The following is a 24662-nucleotide window of genomic DNA, read 5'->3' on the forward strand; positions in this document are numbered from 1 at the left end:
TTATATAATGTTTGTGTATTGATATATATTTACCTACTGCAATGTATATTTGTACATTGTTTATATTTGGAGGTCATTGTCCTCATTTGTTTCACAGTTGTTTATTGTCTTAATCTTTAAGTTAGATAGATATTGAGAATTATATAGACTAATAGTCATCTAAGTTTGTCATTTATAATTAGACTAATCAGGTTCTTTAGATATATAGAGATTATACTCAGTATAGATAGTCTTCAACTTCTTCAAAGAGCTGTAGAAAATGGCCTTTAATCTAACTCAGAGTTTTGTGGTAGTGAGACACAATTGCTCCTGGCAACACCACTCTATTCCCGAGAGAATGTTGAGCACCAAAGACACTCCACCTGGAGCCTTTCCTTTTGGCAGAACTGGCCTTGGGGCAAAGAAATGCCCATACCTCAACCACTGACAAAGATACAGAGCATGCATCAATGGATAAAACAGGGCTGTCTTATCCTGCCAAGACAGGGTAAGATAGTTTTGAAAAGTTGCTTGCCTTTGAAAATGGTGTGTCAGTTATGTTAGGCCTTAGCCAAAGTTGGTTGCTTCAACACTGCTAATGTGACTTTGGGTGATTGCCTAGGTAGCTAGTTGTCTCTGTGATTTGTTGCATGTTTTGGAAGTTGTTTTACTGAACTTCCTAATTAACCAGGTAACATTATTTCCCTTCTCAGATCTTCGATGGGGTTGAAGACTATATAGATGTAGTTACTTTTCTCTCATGACTTGGCCAATTTATTTATTATACAAGACCTAAGCTAGTTAGAATAGGATATTTGTACTTATTGTATATAATTTCATAGTAGGTTTAGAACTCTCTTATTTAAACAAAAGGGGGAGGTGTTACGGGAGGTCCTCCCACTCCTCCAGCCTATCGCCGCTGAGATACCAGCCCCTTGGGGCGTGGTCTCTCTCCCTTTAAAAAAGCGGCCACTTCCCTCTCCTCTCTCTCTTCACTTCCTGCTCCGCCGGTGACTTGACTTCCTTCCTGGTTACACAGAGGGCTGACAGTGATCTGTAAGTTTTTTCCCCTTTAAATAAATACCACCCTATTAATCATAATTCCAAACCGGTGTGGCATTGTTTGTGACTTACGCCTTCAGGTCTCTCTACATAGTCCTGGCTGTCTTGGAACTTGCTGTGTAGACCAGGCTGGCCTCAAACTCATAGAATCAGCATACCTCTGCTTCCCGAGTGCTGGGATTAAAGGCGTGTGCCACCATGTCTGGCTAAAATACTATTATTTTTAATGGAAAACATGAACTATATGATTAAAAAAAATCACTATTTACCCCATTTAGAGGTTAGAAAAATGCGTTGTTGCCAACACTTTTTTTTAACTTATAGTGACAAAGGAAACCGATTAAAGAATTCTTACCATTGTAAAATAATAACTAAGGACTTTGGGGGACAGTAGCTTGAGACAGAGTCTTATTATGAAGTCCAGGTTAGTCTCAAACTTAGAATCCTCCTGTCTCATCTCCAAAATGTTGGTTAGAATTACAGATATGCATCACCACAGCCAGGTCAGGATTATTATTTTATATGCATGCGTACTTGTCTGCATGTATATCTGTGTACAACATACATGCATTGTCTACAGAGGGCAGAGGAGGGCTTCAGATTCCCCCCAAGACTGGAGTTACAGACAGTTGTGGGCTGACATGTGGGTGCTGGGCATCGAACCTGAACCCTCTGGAAGAGCTGACAGGGCTCTTACCCACCTAGCCATTTCTCTGGCCCCAGGAGTACTTTAAAAACAAAAAAACAAAATGAAAAGAAAATATTTTATTTATTTATTTTGTGTGTGTATGTAGAAGTCAGAGGAGAACTTCCAAATGACAGTTCTCTCTTGATACCACATGGGGTCTGGAGATTGATCTCGGGCTCTCAGACTTGGTGGTGGGTGGCCTTTACCCCTAAGCTGCACCACCAGCCCAGAGGACTACTTCTGATACGAATGATGATCTTGGTCTTAGGTATGAAATCAACTGCTCTGATCATGCACTAACAAAGACATACAGGCATGCAGTCAACAAGCAATGCACAACCAACTCTGCATCACGACATTGCCAGGCATGCAGGTCTGATCTGAATGTTCCTTTTTCTAGCTTTATGGCTTTCTGTGTACTCAGCCCATTTTCCAGAATGCATGAAAGAGGGTCATGGGTACTTTATTTAAATAGGCTAGCTTGGTCACCATGTCACTGTTTCTGGCTCCTACTGGAACTCTGGAAGGAAAGAGACCTCCAAACTTCTTAGATGCACTCCTTGAGCAAGTTATTCTGTCTGAACCCTGGTTTCCTCATATGGAAACTAGGGGCTTGCCTTTGTGTGGTTGCAGGGTTTGCACTAACTCCTGACCTTTGCCAGCATTGTTCCTCAGTCCTAGCTGGGTCTCTCTCTTTCAAAGAACACTAGTAACTAAAAAGATTTCCCATAGTTACTATGTTCAGCATAACCCATGTGCTGATTATATCTGGTTACATCTGAACAGGGCTATATGTAGTCCCATATATCTAATCCAATGTGAGGATCCTGTGAACTAATATTTCTGTAAGCACAGCGACAACAGCTCAGAGAACAATGTCCCCAGCATCAGGCTGCTGTGACCCTAAAGAAAGAGCTGGGTATACTCACACTTCCAACTATACTCCAAGGGGTCAGATATATAACAACTAGACACTAGAAGACATCACATTGGCAACACATATTGTGAATGCCATAGTGTTTGTTATGTGTAGTGTAATAAGTGCAAAAGTTTCAAAAGACAGGAAATAAAAATCAAAGCTATCATTAAGTACCAATTCTTGGAACAGAGATGAGAATGGTACCCAGCTGTCTCTGTCCACAGATGTCCTGTTTGGAATTGTACAGTGCTTTAAAAATACTTACACTAGTTTTTGTTCATTTGTTTGTTCTTTAAACTGGGAGATTTCATATTTTTAAAAAAATCTGTATTTTTGTCATTTTATAAGAAACTCAGACAGTATCTGGCGGAGATGACTAGTTGAGGTACACACTGGCTGCTTTTATGAGATGGCCTGCTCTCACCAGTGCCCACATCACCAGCCTGACTAGCTGAGCTCTCCAGGGCTACAGTGCTATTGCAGTCTCATCAGCTTCTACACATGGATTCCTGTGGACCTTCCTGTGAAATCATGAACTCAAGAGAAGACCTTTACAGCTGACCCAGTAAGACAGCCACCAGCACAGAAGGCAAGAGACAACTTTCAAACTCAGGTTATTTTGGTAGAGAGTCAGAGCAAAGGGGGTAAAAGGGAGAAGCAGACAGACTTTGTCCTGTTTCAAACATAAATTTATGGCAGCGATCTGAGAACAAAAGTTAAAGCTGGACCATGTATCAAGCCTAGGATACTGGTGATTAGATTCCCCTGTGGCACAGCAGGCCCTGCACATGCACACACGACATCCACACAAGAATCAAGTCCATCTTACAAAGTCCAGAGGTGCACCAGGGTTTTACGCCAGACTTGAAAAGGGTCCTCTCTGGAAAATGCAGACAGTTTAGTAATATGCCTTATTTCTTTTATGATACATTACTGTGACAATTTGAACAGGGTGTTCTGATAATGTAAAGTCAAACATGGTTACTGAGCCCTCTTTCCTAAAGACATTGTCTTTCTATAAGGATAGGAGTAACTTCTCCAAGTCCTCCTGTAGGTCACAGAACTGTTAATGGACAGTCACTTGATTGTTCACTGTGTAGAACAGCTCTCAGTGGGTGGAAAGTTCCAGGAGTCTTGACTTTCATATCCAAGCTTCAAAATAAATGTGCTTATAAAAAGCTACAGTGTATAGGGCACTGCTTGCTCTGCCAAAGAAGCAGGTAATAAGAGAGAGTTCTTCCCACATATTAAAAAGTTTCCACATGAATATTAATCAATGCTTTAAAGATTGCCATCCAATGTACTGCAGAACACTCCTGTTTAAACACACTGTATAGGTGAAAGCTTTTAACTTCTCTTGACTGACATATCTTAGCGATGCTCACGATGCATGCCAATCTCTTAACTTTGACAGCAGGAAACAAGGATCTTTAAATTCATCCAGATAATAACACTGACTGTACACCACTGGTATTATTTAACTCAAAAAGGAGAGAAAAGGCATGTGACATGTTTCTCAACAAGGGTGAACCTGGGACATGCTGTCACAGTGAAAATCTCTCTAAAGGGTGAGGCCCACGTGGCCTCCTGACTGGTGGTTAGAACCACCAATTTCTACCTCTGTACCAGACAGTGAGAAGATCGTGAATGCCACCCCCACTATCAGGATTTGTTTAAAATTAACAATCCTTTATTTAAAGAACAGCATTCCAAGTACTCCTAAGTTTTCTGACTGCTTTCTTGAAAAAGTATTACGGTCATTCACTAACCATGAGAAACCACACACATGAGAATCAAACTGGATGAAATACAGGAAGGCTCAAAAGGCTGCATGCACCATGTGTGTAAACCAGCATCTTAAGTCACTTCACCTGCTAACAACTCTCCACTGACATCACAACTACGGGAGAGTTATGTGATACAAGCTTTGTTCTGCATGTTATATTGCTCAGGTCACTCCCAGCCAAGAAACTGCATTTGTTTATTTGGGAAACTATTACTTTAAGTTCAAGCAATACTTTTCTTCCTTCACTCCTGTTCCCTTGATGTCAAAAGCCAAGTATTTTTGTGCAAGTGACCAGATTTGGCCCTGAACACACTGCCCACTACTGACAGACAGCTGCAATGCATATATTAAGACACCACTCAATAGTGTATATACCTGGAGGATGTACTCCAATAAGCTACTGTCAGAATTATCAAAGATAGGAATGATGCAGAGCACTTCTTAATATCATTATAAACAAGAACCATCAGCATTTTAAAGAGCTAAAATGCAAAATGCACAAAATTCCCAGAAATCTGGGACCTGAAGCAAAGAGAAAGAAGCAGGTAACTCTGCTGCCTGAAAGGACTGGCACTGCCAGGGCAGGCCAAGGCAAGCCTGGCTGTAACTCCTGAGAGGCCTCAGCAAAGCGGCCCGGACACTCCCTACCAGCCCCAGCCCTTCCTCTGAATGGCATTTCTCAGAACAAAGACAGTGGTGTAGGCTTCTAGAGAATTGATCTGGTGTTGTTTCTTCTCATGATGACTCTGACACCTGGGGATGCTGTGTCAGATTTTAGCCTCAGGAATAAGAAAGCAAAAGAAGTACCAGGAGAAGCCTCACGTCTGGATGTTTGCAGGGGAATGAGCTCAGCAGGATAAGGACGATGCAGGGCATCATGAAGACCAGAGAAGAAAAAGACTAATAGTAAAGAAAACTTATGCCGGGCGTTGGTGGCGCACGCCTTTAATCCCAGCACTCGGGAGGCAGAGGCAGGCGGATCTCTGTGAGTTCGAGACCAGCCTGGTCTACAGAGCTAGTTAGTTCCAGGACGGGCTCCAAAGCCGCAGAGAAACCCTGTCTCGAAAAAACCAAAAAAAAAAAAAAAAAAGAAAAAAAAGAAAACTTAGTTAACTTCCTGCTTTTGCTGAACTTGGACTTACTCAACTATAGACTGACCAGGGGAGTGGGAGGGGGTTTATGCTACATTCTGTATGGAGTGATGATAATGCTGAACAGTTTACAAAGACAGTTGTAGTTCTTAAACAATGACTGAACTCTCACCAGAGGACATCATATTCTGAGTGACAAACATGCTGCAGGAGAGCCTGACAAGAGATGAGAGGGTTGATTGTAGGAGAAAGAGGCAGCTTGAAATGGCAGAAGTGAACCTAGGCCAAGCCTAATGGATCTAAGTATTTGCAATATTTTGATGTAGAATACTGGAACTTGGCAAGCAGGTAACAGAGAGGGGAAAAAAAAAGACATTCTGGTTTTGCCACAATCACCCAAGATTGGTAATGGAAAAAGAACAATTTAGCACAGATAAAAAATCCAATCAATCACCAAGTGCCCGCAAAGATCAGACATGAAAAAGAGTGCTGCCTCTACCCAAGAGCTGCCTCAAGTTTGACAGTGCTTGATGAACAATCAAATAATGAAGTTTTTTGCCTCTACGAGTGGGCTAATTTTAAAAGTGAAGGTGAGTGCATCCACCTACAGGAGTATTTAAAATAGAAAGTAAGGAACTAGATGGAATGGGAGAATGGCAGATGCCTAGCTTTCAAGGGGACTACAGGATACTGAGCTGTGTCTCAACAGTATGAGATGGCTGGAGTATCACTGTGGGAGAGGGGACAGGGGATACTGGCATAGTCCAGGTACAGCATTCAAGACAATGACACTTGTATAGACACAGTATCTCATCCCCCTTGAACAATAAAGACTCAAAGCTGATCTTTTTTTTTTTTTTTTGAAACAGGGTTTCTTAGTAGCTTTGGAGCCTGTCCTGGAACTTGCTCTGTAGACCAGACTGGCCTTGAACTCACAGAGATCCGCCTGCCTCTGCTTCCTGAGCACTGGGATCCACCACTGCCCGGCTCACAGCTGCTCTTTCTGCCTCACCATGCTTGTGCGTGGCATGCTGTGAACATAGACCCCCAGTGGCAGGAGAGGCAGGATGGGAACTCTGTGAACCTAGCTGGAGGACCCAGCATAGAAGAATAAAAAGGAGGGCCCAGGAGGAAGAGAGGAAAACCAGCTGTAGGATGAGCCCTTCTTCCTACAGAGTCCTTTCTACGCTTTCACCAGCTTCTGACTGGTTTCTAGCTCCCTCCACCTTGTTTTCACACTTTGTTACTTTACAGCTGTGAGGCAGGAGCAGGACAGACAAGATAAGCTCGAGGAGGCTGAAGGGCTCTGTCCTAAATTGAAAGTGTCAGACACAAACCATCAGTCGCATTCCTCCATGTTCTGGAATGCTGAGTTCCATTTACTCGATAATAGTACGATCGTCTAGGGCAGGCACAGCACTGCCTCAGGTGGAGACCTCCTACACAACCCCTAGGGCTGCTGTAGGCACCATGCAGCTAGGACCACAGCGTGAAGCAGATGTAGTTCCCAACACCTCTCTAACCGAACAAATGAGAAGTCGTTTTGTTTCCTAGATGCTGTGACTTCAAATCTTTGAAGGCAGACTACTTCTCCAGCTTCCTTTAAGGAAACACCAGAGCCTACATGGGAATTGTACTGAGTGGTTTAAAGAAATTTTAAGGATCTCCTTAAATCTGTAGGAATGAAATTGGAGCCCACTATCTTAGGATTGTCTCTATATTATCTCTCCCAATTAGGAATCCCAGATGGCTTTGTTGTAGCCTCTGTCATCCTGTGACCTGCCAGTACCAGGGAGGAAATTCTAGGGAGGCCACCAGAACACCCTGGCAGCCAGGGAATGGCATTATTATCATTTAAAGGTGGGGCCATTGACTATTTTTAAAGTTGATTTAGTGTATGGCTTGCCAGGATGTACAGGTACCATGTGCAGGCAGTGACTGTGGAGGTCAGAGAGGGCATTAGATTCTCTGGAACTGGGGTTATAGATAGCTGTGGGTGCTGGAAACTGAACCTAAGTCCTCTGGCATAGTAGTCAGTACTCTTATATGCTGAGCTATCTCTCCAGCCCAACCTTTCACTGTTGTTGAGACAGGGCCTCAAGTATCCCATGTTACCTTCCAAATCCCTATCTAACTGATAAGCAGTTTGAACTTCTGGTTCTTCTGCATGCATATGCTGCCATACCTCATTTATGAACTGGGCTTACTGAATGCTAAATAACTCCCGCTACATCCCCCAGCCCCAGCCACTGACTTCCCTCCTAAGGAGCTAGAATGCCCGGACTTTGTATAACGGGAGAACTATAGAACCCTACATTCCTAGGCATCTGCCAGTAGTACAGAAGTTAACTGACATACCAGGAATGGAGCCCAGTGGAGCCAGCCTGAGAAATAAAACACATGAAGTACAAATGAGAAGACCTGGAGAGCAGGGCTGCTCAAGGCTGTTGGAGCTCCCACACCCCAGACGTCTGCCCTGCTAAGTTTCAGTACTACACTGATCTCAAACCTCCTTTGTATGCCCCAAGTCCTCCCTTCTGTAGGTCACTGTATATTGAAGGTGTGTATGTGGGGCTAAAGAGGTGGCTTGGTGCTTAAGAATACTTGGTGTTATTGTGGAGGACCCAGGCTCAGTCCCCAGTACCCACACTGTGCTTCACAAACTATAGTTCCAGGGGTTCGCATTTTCCTTTTTGGCCTCCATGGGGCATCAGGCACACATGTGATGCAACATACATATGTGTATGTATGTGTGTCTGTGTATAGGTATATGCATGAGAGCGGGTTAGGAACGTACCCAGAAAAGACCCAATCCTCTATCTTACAAATCAAATATATATTCTACCAAAATGTCTAGTCTACTTTGTACACACTAGAATGTGAGAAATACTGTTGTAACTCACTAGAATGTTTTCATTAAAAAGTCTGTCTAGCATGACTCAAATCCAGCATTTAAAAGTATCTGCTGACACTTGATAAACATATGTGAACACAAGCTTTCCACAAGACTGTGGGGCTGTAGTCTCTGTCTGACCTGTTGCTCTCTTACAGTGTCCTCAATTCACTTCTCCTTTTTATAAATAAACAGGAGAGAATAATCTAAGAAAGAATTAGGGAACAAGGACTGAAATGGAAAGTAAGACCAACAGAACACAGCTATCTTTAGGGCATTTCTCAAAGCTTAGAACTCATAAGATTATCTGAAAAAACGTTCATTCCTTGGCCCTTGGCCCAGATATCCTCTATATCTGAAGTGGGACCTGAAATTTGCATTATAAATAAATATTCTTAGTAATTTTGGTCCAAATGGTTCATGAATCCTAACTTTAAAAAGTTTGACAACTTTAAAGCAGATAAGCCAGTGAAGTAGAGAGATTCACCCAAGAGCCATCAGCGCAGTAACAGAACTTGAGAAGTAGGACTGGGGAACTCAGTGGTAGTGTTTGTCCACCATACTTGAAAGCTTGGGTTCAATCCCCAGCACGGGATAAACCAGGCATGTTGGCACATGTCTGGAATCACTGTTCTCAAAGTAGAGATAGAAGGATAAATGTTTAAGAGCATCATCAGCTACTTGGGAGCTAGGAGATTTTGTGAGACAGCTGATTTCACTTGTTAACTTGACATGACCTAGAATCCCGAGAAGAGTCTCAGTGAGGGATTGTCTATATCAGCAGTTCTCAACCTGTGGGTCACAACCCCTCTGGCAAATCTCTATCTCTAAAAATATTACAGTTCATGATAGTAGCAAAGTTACAGTTATGAAGTATAATATTACAGTTATGTACTCAAAATTGGTTATGAAAATAATTTTATGGTTGGGGTCACCACAACATGAAGAACTGTATTAAAAGGTCATAGCATTAGAAAGGTTAAGAGCACTGGTCTAGACAAAGGTGGCTTCTGAGAACGCCTATGGGTGACTGTCTTGATTGTTTCTGATGTAGGAGGATGCAGCCCACTGGGGGTGGCACCATTTCCTTCTTCTGGGTCCTGGACCCTATCAGTGTAGAGAGTGGGCTGAGTAAAAGGACAATGTATATTTATCGTCTTCCTGCTACTGACTGGATATGAGGAGCTCCTCCACGCTCCTGTTTAACTTACCCACACAACAATGTAATCTGGAACTCTAGGTGAAAAAGCCCTTTCTCCCTTAACGCTGCTCTGTCAAGGTATTTTTTATCACAGCAACAGAAAGGAAACTAGAAGGCCCTATAACACAAAAGGAAACAAAGTACACAACAAAACAAAAACTCAAAAGCAAAGTGCTGCAGGTAAGTCCTGAGGGGAGGCCCACCACTGATCTGCACAAGGTGTGCAACGGATTTGGTGGGGGACTCATACTTAGTACACACATGGCAAAATGAAGTGTTGAAGAGGAAGCACGGCCAGGGTCCCAGGCAGTGAGAAGGGTGAGAATAAGGCAACTGTGATGCGGGCTCAAGACCCCGGACTCAAGCCCAACTCCAAATCTGACCTTTGCTGGTGTGAGAGTAACTTTACCTCTCTAGCTTCCAAACTAACAGAGGGCCTAATTTACCTCCAGAGACCATGGTCAAGAGCAAATGATTAAACTTTCTGTAAATTATAATGCATCAAACAATAATCAGTACAATAATAATAAGGCACCAGACACTACTTTCTTAAATACTGATTTTGACATACTTGTAATCATTTTGATGAATGGCAAGAATAGTAGAGTACTGCTGGAGAGATGGCTCAGGGGTTAAGTGCACTGGCTGCTCTTCCAGAGGTCCTGAGTTCATTTCCCAGCAATCGCATGGTGGCTCACAACCATCTAAATGGATCTGATGCCCTCTTTTATCACGCAGGACTATATGCAAATAGGGTACTCATATACATAAATAAATCCGATGGCGTAAATGTCCAGAAGCCCAGAGTGTGCCACAAAGCGGTGCCAAATAAGCTGCGTGCAGTGATTCAAAGAATGTGGGGAAACAGCCCTTGCTCCAGCTGTGGTAAATGGTAAGAAAAGGAGTCGAGGCTCTATCTTTGGGGTTCATTTTATTTTATGCAGGTCATCCCCAATAACGGGGTAGAGCTTCTTCATGGCCCTTGGCTGAAAGTCTTGAACTTCCTCAACTATTCTCCACAGAATACCTGGGGCTTCTCCACCAAGAGCACAGTGCTCTAAAAACTTAGGGACTGGGTTTTCAGAGGGCTGAGTCAAGGAAAGAACAGAACAGCTGTGTGTCTAAGAGTTTGAGGCCAAGCTTAGCTGTTTCAGAACAAGCAAGCGAGTTTTGTTTCTGAAGGGAGTCACAGTGAGAAACAGAAAGTGAACTCTTGCCCATTGCAATTCATTTTAAAGATCTTGGCCCTGTCTCAGTTCAATGAGAAGACTCACACTCAGACCCAAGAGAGAGTGAGGGACCAAGTACCAGCAGAAGGCAGAAGTGGAAGCAGCCAGGTCAGATTCGGGATAGAAGGAAACCTGGGGACAGACTAGGTCAGCTAGAGTTGTGGACTGCCTCTTGTGACTCCCCTCTCACCTCCATGCTGATTGTTGCACCACAGCTTTTCTTTGTTCATATGTATAATCTCTTTAAAAGGAAATGTAGGAATGATATTTGCTAAAGGAGAAGCTTTAGTATAGATACTTGTCTTTTCTTTCTTTTTTCTCTTTCTTTCTTTCTTTCTTTCTTTCTTTCTTTCTTTCTTTCTTTCTTTTTTTTTTGAGACAGGGTCTATCTATTTATCCCTGGCTGTTTTCAAACAGAGATCAGCCCGTTTTCTGCCTCCTAAGTGCTGGGATTAAAAATGAGCGTCACCAGGCAGGCCCACCTAAGACACTTTCTTGACAACCTTGTTACTGTGGTGTCACAAGCTGAGACTGGGTCCTTATGGTGTAAGAGAAAACTCTCTGATCATCTTTAGTTCCACAATGTGACAACACAGGCTGATGTGGTAGCACACCTGGGATGTGGAAGCAGGAGGATCAAGATTCTAGAGTTCACTCTGAGGCAAGCCTGGGCCCATTTTTTTTAAAAGGAAGGAAGGAAGGAAAGGGAAGGAGTATACTTCAATATAAAAGTCAGATCTTGAAAGGTTTATGAGTTCGACTGTAGCACATCACAAAATTACAGGAAAAAAAAAAAACAAAAAGCAAAACACCTTTAATCCCAGCACCAAGGAGGCAGAGGCAGACAGATCTCTGTGAATTTGAGGCCAGCTTGGTCTACAGAGTGACTTCCAGGACAGCCAGGGCTACACAGAGGATCCTGTCTTGAAAAACAAAACACAACAACAAAAACATAAGAGTAATGAATTAGCACTGAAGGCAAAGTAAGAATCAAACCCACAGAGAATGTAATTTTTGAGCAAGTGGATTACTTGCTGTCCCCTTTAGGGAAGAATATGGCAAAGAAACTGAGAAATATGGAAACTGATACTGTATTTATGCGGTTCCCACGGTTAAAGCACAGGCTACATAAGACAAATACAGCTACTTTTCAGATGCTTCAGGAAATGGAAGGGAAGTCATATGCAATGTTGGACACAACAAATGGAATTACAATTTCTAAGAAACCCCAAGACAGAAAATAGCATTTGGTTAAGACATGGGGCTTAAGGACAGGTAAGAGGTAGCAAACAGCCTGACCCCTGCAAACACAGTAAAAGGTTTTTCAATTTAGCTGTCAGGTAACTGGTGTGTGTGTGTGTGTGTGTGTGTGTGTGTGTGTGTGTGTGTGTGTGTCCTGGAATCAACAAAATGACGAGTGAGTAGTTCTGTCTAGAGCAAAGAAATAAAATCCTGGGTCAGCAAAAATGCTGAATTCTATTTACTCAAGAAAAGAATAAGTCAAGTAATTAATAGAGTGCACAAAACAAAAGGATCCTGAAACACAGGATACAGAGGCAACAAGAAGATGGTGAAATTCACTACACTAGGTCTTCAGAAACTGGCAGGTTAACGTTAGCAGAAACTGGATCACTTTGGCTGCAGAGAAACAGCTGTGAGTACCCGTATGTAATGAGTATATCCAGTAACACTCAAATGTGATATTATATTTGGAACCACCTGCTAAATGTCAAGTCTGCACATCTGGCAGATAGTGTGGGTACCAGAGCTGATGGCCAACTCTAGTACCCAGAATCTACAAAGACATATAATAGCTTTTAGACAATCTGTTTCAATGGTCTGTTTAGGAAATCTGGGAATCTAATGGAATTGCTTTATCTGAACTGCAAGTATTTTTGGGAACTTGTCCACCTGCTTGGGCAACCATGTTAATAGGCAGAAGAGTGGTCACGGAGGCAGCTAAGACATTAACACCTGGATAATCAATATCAGACTGCATTTGCAAAGTGATGAACAGTCTTTATTGGACAATATTTTGGATCCACGTACTGCATCTCATTATTGAATCCACATAATCACCTGTTTAAGGTGTAAGTAAGCAGCTAGGCATGGTGGTACAGGCATGTAATTCTAACCACTCTGGCTTAGCCCTAGGAGCACAGTAATTTAAGGTCTATGTGGGACAAAAGAATTCAAGAGTGACATGAGCGACTTAGTGAGATGCTACCTCAAAATAAAAATGTGAAAAAGAGGACTGGGGACGTGGCTGAGTGGTAGAATGCTTGTCTATCACACTTGAGGCCCTGGGTTCCACCCATAGCATTGGGGAAGAATACAATTGAATTACAACTAGGAAATATTTTAGGTTATTTGAAAATATTGGCAAATAAAATTAGGAGTTATTGGTTACAATGAAAAAAATTATAGCATAAATATATATTGTATAAATATATAGTGTACTATACAGTATAGTATACAAAAAATACATGGCTGGGCAGTGATGGCTCATGCCTTTAATCCCAGCACTTGGGAGGCAATTGTAGACGGATCTCTCAGTTCGAGACCAGCCTGGTTTACAGAGTGAGTTCTAGGATAGCCAGGGCTACACAGAGAAACCCTGTTTCAAAAAACAAAACAAAACAAAACAAAATAAACAAACAAAACCCAAAGAAACAAAAACTAAAGAAAGAACTTTAAATGAGCCAGGCAGTGGTGGTGCACACCTTTAATCCCAGCACTCTGGAGGCAGAGACAGGTGGATCTCTGTAAATTTGAGGCCAGCCGACTACAGAGCCAGTTCCAAAGCTATAGAGAAATGCTGTCTCAAAAAACAAAACAAGGGGCTGGAGAGATGGCTCAGTGGTTAAGAGCATCGCCTGCTCTTCCAAAGGTCCAGAGTTCAATTCCCAGCAACCACATGGTTGCTCACAACCATCTAGAATGATGTCTGGTGCCCTCTTCTGGCCTCCAGGCATACATGCAGACAAAATATTGTATACATAATAAATAAATTTAAAAAAAAAGAAAAAACAAAACAAAAGAACTCTAAATGAAGACATTACATGGTATTATAAGTAACACAACTTCCCTAACTTTGTGACAATTACAAATGAGAATAGAGGGTTGTATGTTATACTAGAATTTAATTTCCTTTTACAACTTTTAAAACTGTGGTTACTAAAAGTAGGTACACAATTATTCTGCATGCTTCCTGCATAGTAAGTTTAGATAGATCTTGAAAGAATGAGAGATTAATAAGTAAAGTCCATGGATCTGTTCATCCCATGTGAATATAAGAAAATGATAGTTTATTAATCCAAGTTGTTTAAACCTTGGCTAAGACTTCATTAACTATGTACATTTTTACCTGTATATCATGTGGGTCAATTTTTAAAAAGTTAGAAAAAAAAGCCTCATTAGCTGAAATGCAAATGAGACTGTCAAAGGAGATTATGACCAACACTAGAGTTTTGACAGAATTTCAGAATAAAGAACAAAGAATACACAAGATTAAAGTTAACAGATAGATAAGCAATCGCTAGAAAGTCAGGGAATCCCATGGTGATGCTAACAGGCTGTAGAGACTGTACGCCAAAGATAAGTCTTTGTACCTGCCAATACTCTAACTCCAGGTAACAACAGTGATAAAAACCTGACACTGGAACAGCAGAATCCTCCTCAAAGCAATGTGAAACAAACCAATGCTTGGCTAGGGATTCACACCTGAAGGAATGGTGGTTTTCTCCCAGTTCTGGTGGTGAGGGTTCCTGGACCTACACGAGCCACCTGGCACATGTAGCAATGCCATTAGCCCAGACTAGTGGGCTGGAAACAAGTTTGCTTCTCCTGGTACCACAAAAACAGAAGTGTTCCCCCATGCTCTCCAAATGATGCAGAAGCCAATGAGCTGGCTACAGACAGACACTGAGGCAAACAACTGAGTTGCTGAGAATATGCACACCCAACCTCCATGAGAACTGAGCCTCCATGTCTTCGATGCTAACTCAGCTCTCTCCGGAGCAACAGTGAAGACTGGGATTATGTGTTGCACTTTTGACCTAACTGTAGCAGTATACATGAACTTTAACTTGGTAATTCTGAAATGATCTGAGTTCTGTCTTCAGTCAAAACAAACATGTACAAGAAGAGCTCACTGCTGATATTCCCTTTACTCACCTCTTTGACACTATGTGTTACTGCCCATATTAGGAAAACTCTTGACATCACCTGGAAAGAAGTCAGGACAACAGAAGATGGCACAATTCCTGGAAGAAATTTAGGATGTGTAAATTAATGTACTTTTAAAAAAAATCACATAATATGTTTTATCACATAATATGTTTTCCAAAACTTTCAAATTTAAATGTCTACAGTCAACACCACCTCCAGCAACTGACACCTACTATGTGGCTATAAATTAAGTCTGGCAATATCACTGTAAAACTTTCCCTGCCCAAGCAGTAACATTGTTCATGACAAATGAGGAAGCTGGCTGGCTTCCTTTCTTAAGCCTTCAGAATCAGTGACCAAATACAATATTTTTAATACTTACAGACAAAACAAAACCACCACCTGACCATTAAACAAGGACCTTGATGGTTCATTTTCTAATATGGCTTTCCTGATGACTAAGCAACTATGGGGCAGGAAATCAGTCCTACTTATGTCTAACGAATGCTGAAAGTTCCTGGATATAAAACTTAAATATTTGGCCAACAAGACTAGCAAAAATCAAAGCTTATTATCTTAAAACAATTTTTTCTCACCTTGTTCACTGCAAGCATAAGTCTAATTATCCTCTCAATACACTGTTTATAACATGAAAACATCTCAAATTCTACTAAGTTCATACTTCTTTGGCTTCAAATGCTATAACCATGACCCCAACATGTAGCATTCTTGCCTTTTTTTTTTTTTGGTTGTTCGAGACAGGGTTTCTCTGTAGTTTTGAAGCCTATCCTGAAACTAGCTCTTGTAGACCAGGTTGGCCTTGAACTGACAGAGATCCAGATCCAACTGCCTCTGAGTGCTGGGATTAAAGGCGCGCGCCACCACCACCTGGAGAATTCTTACCTTATTAAAACCCCCAAATAAGCCATCATTTGAAAACATTCTCTTTGTGATGTTAAACTAGCATGGAACTGTTTTTAAAATGAGATTTGAAAGCCAGCAGCCCTTCTGATTCCCTCACTACTGCCAATGCCTATTCTCACTTGCTAGACCCCTGAGATTGAACATGGGACATTCTGCACCTTCCAGGAGCCTTCATCCCAGTCAGTATCTGTCTCCTTTAAAACCAAGCTGATCTTCAGCACAGCCAGTGGACCATCTGTATCCTGCACCGTCTCTACTCTTCAGCACACTCACTGGCTATTCTGCGCCATGTCAATCCTTCAAGCTCCCTAAAATACAGTCTTTGAACATTTACATAGCAGGACAAACTTGCAAAGACCATGTACAAGTCAGATGGAGCTACAATTGTCACCACAAGCTGGCTACAACAGGAAATCACTTTACATCTATTTAAGGGATGCTATAGCATGCTAAACAATGGATTTTTAAAAAGAAACATGGGCTTCAAAGAGGGAGAGTTTGCTCCTTAAAGCAGGTATCATGGGAATGTCAAACACACTGTTTGGCACACAGAGGCAGTCGAATGAATAGAAGAAACTGCAAGTGCAGAGACAGACAGGCAAATGGAATACATAGTGAGTCCAGACAAGAATCTTCACCTTTACACTCGCTTGATTTTCAGTAAGCATCTAAGACAATTTGATAGAAAAAATGATTTTATTTTCAACAAACTGGTGCAACTGGGTACTCCCAGGTGAAAACAAAGGACTTACACAAAACCTGACTCAGGAGCTAAGACGGCAAAGTGGTTAAGAATGCCTCCTGCTCCTCCAGTTTGTCTCAGCCCCCATGTCGGGTGCGATGCCCAGTAAGTTCGGCTCTAGGGAACCTGACGTCTCTCTGGCCTCCATGGGTACCCACACAGATGCGACATACACACTGACACACATACATATTTAAAGAGACCAAAGACATTAACTCAAGGCTGGGCTTCAACTCAGTGTCAGAGCACTTCCCTATCAAGGTTCATGTTCAAATGAACACACACACAGACACAGATACACCCACTCACCACACACCACCTACAGGGCTGAAACCCTAAAACTCAGTAGAAAACAGGTACAAATCTTGAAGGTTTGAATCACATAATAGTTCATGAGATATGGCACTAGGAAAAAAATATATTTGGCTCAGAAAATCCAAATGCCATGTGCTTCAAAGGATACCGAACAGGAAGTGAACACAGCTCTGTTCCAGTTTGGATATGAGGTTTGGTGCCCAATTTAACAATGTTCAGAGATGAGCTTTGAGGAAGTGGCTGAACCATGAAGCTATATTCTACTAAAAGTGCCCTGACCTCAACAGTGGGTTAATTCACTGATGGGTTCCTTGACAGGAGAAAGACTTCAGGAGGTAGGCTCTACCTGAAAGACATGCGTCACTGGGGCATGTCCTGAGAGAATGTGTATTGTCTTTGGATCTTTTCTTGGTTTTTGCATTTTTCCTGCATTCTGTCATCATCAGAGAAATAGCCCCCTTTGTCCCATGCTACCTCTGCCGTGATGCTGCTTTACAGTCCCACAGTAATGCAGCCAACTGACCATGGAATGAAAGGGTGAGCCAGGATAACCCTTCAATCACAGTGATGGACCGCTAATACACCATAGCCGGGAAAAGATCTGCAATCTTATTTGACATGTGAGAAACTTTTACAATTCCATAATGAAAAATAACTGAATAAAAAAATAGTTGAAAGGAATGGGAAAAGCCACTGAACATCATTAGTCACCAGGAGACACAGATCAAAATCAAAAGAGACAGAGTTCATACCAGCTAGCACAGCATTGCTGTTTGGACTGTGAAACAGTACAGCCACTCTGGACAGTTGTCAGTGCCTCAGAGTATTAAACACTGAGTTATATACAGGCATGCATGTGGGCATACACACACACCCACATACACACACCCAAAAACATGCGTGTGCACAAAATTTGTTTCCACAAAAATTTGTTTATGTATGTTCATAGTGGTGTATATATGTTTATGAACTGAGAATAAGTGTCTGTCAATAGGTAAATGGGTAAACAGAATGTGGTATACTCTTAAAGATAAAGATTAATAAAAACGTGGGGCTGGAGAGACGGCTCAGAAATGAAAAGCTCTGGTTGCTCCTCTAGAGGACCCAGGTTCCATTCCAAGACCCCATATGTCAGCTCACAGCTGTCTGTAACACCAGTTCCAGGAATCCGATTCCCTCTTCTGGTTTTTGTGCGCACCACAGATGCAAGTGATACACAGACACACACACAAATGAAACATCCACACACATAAATAAAAACTGAAAATAGAATAAAAATAGATATACATGTTTGAATTTAATTCTCAAATAGTTAAAACTATATTAAAAATGAAATACTGTAAAAAGTAATGAAGCACTGACATATGCCACAATATTGATGAAACTTCAAGATACTATATTGAGTTATAAGAAATAAAGGGCAAAAGGCCATACAAATTTATATGAAAGTACATCTGTGGTTATCTGGAGTTTTGGGGGAAATCGGAAGTGACTGTTAATGGATTTCCTTTTGGGGTAATGAAAATGTTCTAAAATTGACTGTGGTAATGGTTGCACAACTCATTTTACACTCTAAATGGGTGGATTATATCTGAATAAAGAGATGTTATTAAAAATAATATGAGTGAAGTGCAAAGCCTGGTTACATAATTATGTAACACAGCTAAAGAAACAAATTAGCAAATCAAACATTTAGCTAACACTTTGAGAAAGTTTTACAAAAGAGCCAGATAATTAGATTTTTATGAGCAAGTATTTGTTGCTTAAGAAAAGATGAATATTTCCAACTGCTTCTTTTCCTCCTGCTCCAACCTAAAGACCAGTTTATTACAAAAAACTATGGTTTTGCCCTAATTTTTGCCCACCTTCCTTGTCCATTAAACAGTGTGTTGGCCACTGAGCTGCTGCTGTTTCTTGAAATGCTCCAGGATGCTGTTGTGAGCTTCAGAGTCCGGACTTCAGAGCTGTAAGCTCAAAACTGATTTGATCTCAGCAAGAATGGAGCACTGGGAAACTGATTTACATTAGTCAAATCATGTAAGATACTGTAATAATCCAAATATTAATTTACTCATCTGTAATAGTGGTGTAGCTTTCTAATAATCTGAGGCCAAAATCAGGATGCTCAGAAGTGTGGCTTTAACTAAAGAGTAGAAGGACAGTCAACTCAGCTGAACACGAGAACCCTTCCCACCCCAGCAATGGAATCCGGGCCTTGTGTAGCGAGACAGGCATTCTACAAACCATGCCACAAGGGAGCCTTTTATATTTTAAGATTTATTTATTTTATGTATATGAATGTTTTGCCTGCACATCTTTGTATGTGCACCACAGGTGTGCCTGGTGTCTGAGGTAGTGAGAAGAGGGTAGATCCCCTGGAACTGGAAGTATGGATGGTGGTGAGCTGGGAACTGAATCCTGGCCTTCTGCAAGAACAAATGTTCTTAACTGCTAAGCTATCTCTCCAGTCTCTAATGAGGAATTCTTGTGTTTTTAGAGACAGGGTCTTATTATGTAGCTCTGGCTGTCCTGGAACTTACTATGTAGACCTGGCTGGCTCTAAACTCACAGAGATTTGCCTGTTGAGATTGAGGCACATGCCACCATGCCCAGCCCAACAAGGGATTCTTACTCACCCCTTCTTTACCATGAAAGTACACTTTTCTAGGTAATAAGAGTATTTATAATTGTTTTCTTTAAAAAAAAAACAAAAACACTAAATTAAAAAATATCAGGAAGTTTTCCTTAGAAACAAAATTTGAAATAAAAAGCAACGATCTATTCTTTTCCTTTACCTTTAAAAATGTATTTATTATCATTGTATATGTATGGTATGATGTGATGTGTGTGCCATGACATTCATGTGAGTTCCAGGGATGGAACCAGGTCACTGAACTCAGGCTTGCCCAGAATGTACTTTACTGGTAGGTTGAGTACCCTTGAAAGCCCTCTGAGCATATTTAAAGAGACATATGAATTCTAATGCTTGTGCTCTTTGAACTGTTTTCCCTTACATATTTCTCTGACACCCTTCAAAATATCTTGAGTGATACTATTCCTTTAAGTGAATATATTTATCCATTCTCCTTTTATCAGACATTTAAATGACCTCAAATTCCTTGCTGTAGTTAAGTGAAGGAATAAAATACTATAAATAACTTAGCATTTTTGAGCATGGATTTGTTCAAGGACTCTTTTCTTGGGGTAGTTTCTCAAGAGTAAAAGTACTAAGTCAAATGGTAAGAACAGCTTTAAGGCTCTGAAAACACATTACCAAATTACTTTCCAAACAGTTTGTTATCAATTTGAATTCCTAATCAGCAATATCCAAGAATGTATGCCTTTGGCAACAAATTTAAATCTTATTCACAAATCAAAAGCTAATTAATATTTTCTAGTTTGGTGACTGGCCCTGCTTTTAGGCACTCCTGCACTTGTAGCCAGGAACCTGGTTCTGTAGACGCTACCATTTCCCCACACTTGTTCTTCACTCCAGCTCTCAGTGCGGTTGCAACTCACCCCAACAGGACACCCAGCAAACAGAAGTTGAGGCCCTGATCTAAGCACTCTCAAAATGCCTGCTCCCCTAGGACAGCTGAAATGCCGGTGGTGGGAGTCCTGGGGATGGAGCTCAGTGGCTGAGCACTTGGATAGTACTCCTATGGCGCAATGCTCAACCCCAGCACTGCATAACAACAACAACACAAGAAACCATCTAACAAAATATGCCAGAAGGAGCGAGGCACAGTGGTGCATGTCTAAAGTCCCAGGACTGGGAGGCTAATGCATAAGAATTTTACAAAGAAAAATGCCAGCAATGTCTTAGGGTTTCTATGTGATAAAACACCATGACCAAAAGCAACTGGAGGAGGAAGGAGTTTATTTCATCTTACTTGTATCCATCATCCAGAGAAGTCAGGGAAAGGACATGGAACCAGGAGGTGATTCACAGGTCATGGAGGAGTGCTGCTAATTGGAATTGCTCCCCATGGCTTGCTGAGCCTGTTTTCTCACAGTACCAAGGACCACAGCCCAGGTGTGGCATTGCCCACAGTGACATCCTCCTCATCAATCAATAAAATGCCCTAGGCTTGCCCGTAGGCCAGTCTGGTAGGGGTACCCTCTCAATTGAGGTTCCCAACACTAGCTTGTGCCAAGCTAACACAAAACTGTATGTAAGGGGGTGTAGTAAAGAAAGTGCTGGATGGCTCCTCCATGGGGCTGGGGAGGTTTCTATTGCGAATAAGACAGAGAGAACATCCAGAGGCATCTGGATGTGTCCAGAGCAGATAGAAAGACACACAGACCGGACATAGCCAGGGTTAGGGAAGCAGGAATAGAAACAGCGAGCGGGAGAATAGTGAGAGAGGTTGGGTTATAACATGAAGCATGAGTAGCTGGGAGGGAAATCTGTGAGCCAGAGCAGTTGAGGGTAGAAGTGGGCAGGTGTAAGAGTGTGTGTTCCAGGATGCTAGCATGGACTTTGATATGATGACAAGTGCCACAGGTATGTCAATAGGGAGCCTTATCCTTTCTCCAGAGACAAGGAGAATGACTCCTCTTGGTGAAGAGAAAACCCATTTCACAAGTTCCTGAGGAATGCTGGATTTTATCTAACCGCCAGAGATCCTTCTATAGTCCTGCTTGAGACGGGTCAAGACTGTCACTTCTGGATATATGCACTGCCTTTTAGAGTTTGGGGAATTTGAGTTCTCTTTGAACTTGACATTACAGCCTTTTGTTGATGATAAAAGACAGAGATAATCTCTGCTGCAGCTGTTTCTCAGATGAGGAGGATCAACTTGGTGGTCCAGAAAGCTGGAATGCAGTCAAAGGCGGGGAGGGAGGAGAGCTGGGCGATTGCAGGAGACTTGGGGAAATTCTGTCAAACTCATCACTTTACTGACTGTGCCTGATGAGACAGTGAGCAATCACACTGGTGGGACTGGTTTACATCCAGAACACAAGCAAGAAGAGAGGCCTTTCTGTAAGGAGGACTGGCTGAACGCCGGGGAGCTCCGAGTCAGCCTTACATTCCAGCTACACAAACAGCAGAAGCCACACATCTCATCTCTAAAGCATCTATCTCAGGGAGGCTTGTGGTTATCAGATGCATGTCATAAGAGACTGTCAACCCCATGCTCTTTTCTGGAGGGATGTTACACAGTGCAATGCTTGCCCTAACTCTCTGTAACCCTTCCATAAAGCTCCAGATGGGAAACCTGCTTTAGACTTTATGTTTGCTCCTTTCCAATGATAAGAACTGTATGACTCAGTCACCCTGGTACCCAGAAAGCTTAAAGCTAAGCCTAAAGCATAAATCCCAGGCAATCAGAGTACAGACAGAAGAGGACCACTAGATGCCTTTCTTTTCTGCTTCTGTACTGGTCCCACTGTGCTGTGGCCCTTGTTGGAACACAATGTATGGCATGTTAAAGTCAACTGCAGATGTTTTTGTTATTTTCAGGAGTCAGGGATTCTGCAATCTTAGTAAACTCCAGATTAAAATTTATTTAATAAAGATTTGCTGGCACCTATTGTCATTTTATTTAACAACTATTTCTGGAATACCTATTTTGTGCCAGGTTCTGTTCCCTTGGTAGGATCCCAACTGTAGAAGACAAAGTTCAGTGTGAGCTTAAACACGGCATGTAGGGAACATTCTTTAAAACACCTCTAATACTGAGAACTTCTCTCTGAGGCAATGAAGGTGCTTAGAATTTGTAAGTGACAGATGGTATGATCACATCACAGGTAAAGAAAGTTACCATCACGCTTGGTTTAATTCCAGCACTTGGAGGCAGAGGCAGGCAAATTTCTGTGAGTTCGAGGTCAGCCTGGTCTACAGCGCTAGTTTCAGGACAGCCAGAGCAAATAGTGAGATGTCTCAAAACAAAACAAAGAAAGCAAGGAAGGAAGGAGGGAAGGAGGGAGGGAGGGAGGGAGGGAGAGAAGGAGGGAAGAAGGAAGGAAGGACACTACTGTCAGCAACACAATCCCTTAGCTAGGCATGGGTGTAATTTGAGAAATCATGAAGGAATTTTGTTGAAAGGACAATGAACTTGTGGAGCAGAAATGATACAAAGGAGAAACAGAAGAAACAACATATAACATTACACGTGTCGCCCTTGGTAACAAATGTACAGTAAGCATTAAATCCTGTGAACTGAGGGGACAATCACTTCAATAGCAGAGGTGTAAATAAATGGAACATGTGTACCCTCAAGGTGTGAAGACTATTACAACAGTTTGTACCATTCAAATTGTTCGAATTCAACTCAGAGGCAACTCCACCAAGCTGTTTACTATATGACTGTGCACACCAGAGTGAGGGCCCTCATCTCACCAAGTCTGCCTCTCAGCGTCAGAATTTGTATGTACAGTCCTGAATGTAATTACTTCATGTGACATTCAAAAGACACAGGAAGACACAGTTTGATCACTACTAGGTCACACTGTGAGCCAAGAGTAACCTAAGACATTTTTCCTTATAGAAGCAATTCTGCCTTAGGGAACACAGGCACAGGATGCATGGTGCTTCTTGGAATACTAATTTTTCCTGGGATTTTTAGGGGAGATCTATTTTCACATTGATATTAAAAAGGAACTTTAAAAGTGGCCCTTTCTACACTGTTGTCAGGCTGCCTGTCTCTAGTCTCAAACCTCTTGGGGTAGAAGTAGACTCCTGCTATTATAGAACCTCGGAAGAAAAGCACTAGAACACAGGACCAAAATATAGGGGGAGGCTGGGCTGGAGGAAAACAGGGCAAAGGAACTTTCATACAACCAAAGAAGGGGCAACACCTACGTGGGTGGACACGGAGGCTAGCACGCTTGTGTAGGGTAGGGTGTTGATCCTGAGCTCCTTTTCTACCAATACAAGGAAATAATAAGGCTGGTAACCAAGAAGGAGCCAGGAGATTGGCTCTTTGAATCATGTTCTCCTGTACTGAACGGCTATTGCTGTACATTTCAGAGCCATTTCCTGCTTCAGATGACAGTTGTCAATGTGCCTGTGAATAGCAGCTTATTCTTCCATTTACTGAGCTTTTCATATGTAAAACAGCCCCAATAAACTGGTTTTAGTGCAGACTCAGTGTCTTCTGAAAGAAAGGGGAAGTCTTTTGGAGGCTCCTTCCAACAGTATTTTCACTCACTCACTTTGGAGGGGGGTCTCTGCTATCATTGTCTAGCCTCTGAATAAGCAAAAGACAAACATGAAACATATAACCCGAGTCTCCATGTTTCTGAAGATAACATAATAGAATGTCATTTTGAAAAAGGTGAAGGCATAAACATACTAGAACAACACAGTAAGCCAAAGTCATGGAGGCTTACTCAAACCTCCATTAGAGTCAGTGTTCCAATGGCATTGGCATTCCCATCTGATCATCTTCACGGTATGTATGTAGAACACAAGGTGTTTACACCAGACTACTGAATACATTATATGGATGGTTCACATGCCACCTCATTTTTTTAAAAGTAAAACTGTCAGAGGCAAACAAAATTGGCAGCTGAACTATGACATAAGTAGCACTATACAAACAGCACTGAGTTGATCTACTCCATTTGTTATGTCAAAAGGAAAAAGACATTGGGGGGCGCGCACTGGTAGGGTAGAGAATGAATTATTCACTGAGAAATCAAACTCATATAAGTA

General features: G+C 41.9%; 1 protein-coding gene across 1 annotated transcript in view; it reads right to left on the minus strand.

The window, feature by feature from the left end:
- Hacd2 (3-hydroxyacyl-CoA dehydratase 2) overlaps positions 1–24662 on the minus strand; it is a 98269-nt gene that overhangs the window by 36783 nt on the left and 36824 nt on the right. Inside the window, exon 4 of the mRNA XM_075965299.1 lies at positions 15025–15113. Coding sequence (XP_075821414.1) covers positions 15025–15113 — 89 coding nt within the window. The remainder of the gene's footprint in view (positions 1–15024; positions 15114–24662) is intronic.

The sequence above is a fragment of the Microtus pennsylvanicus genome, chromosome 1 (assembly GCF_037038515.1).
Source record: "Microtus pennsylvanicus isolate mMicPen1 chromosome 1, mMicPen1.hap1, whole genome shotgun sequence".
NCBI lineage: Eukaryota > Metazoa > Chordata > Mammalia > Rodentia > Cricetidae > Microtus > Microtus pennsylvanicus.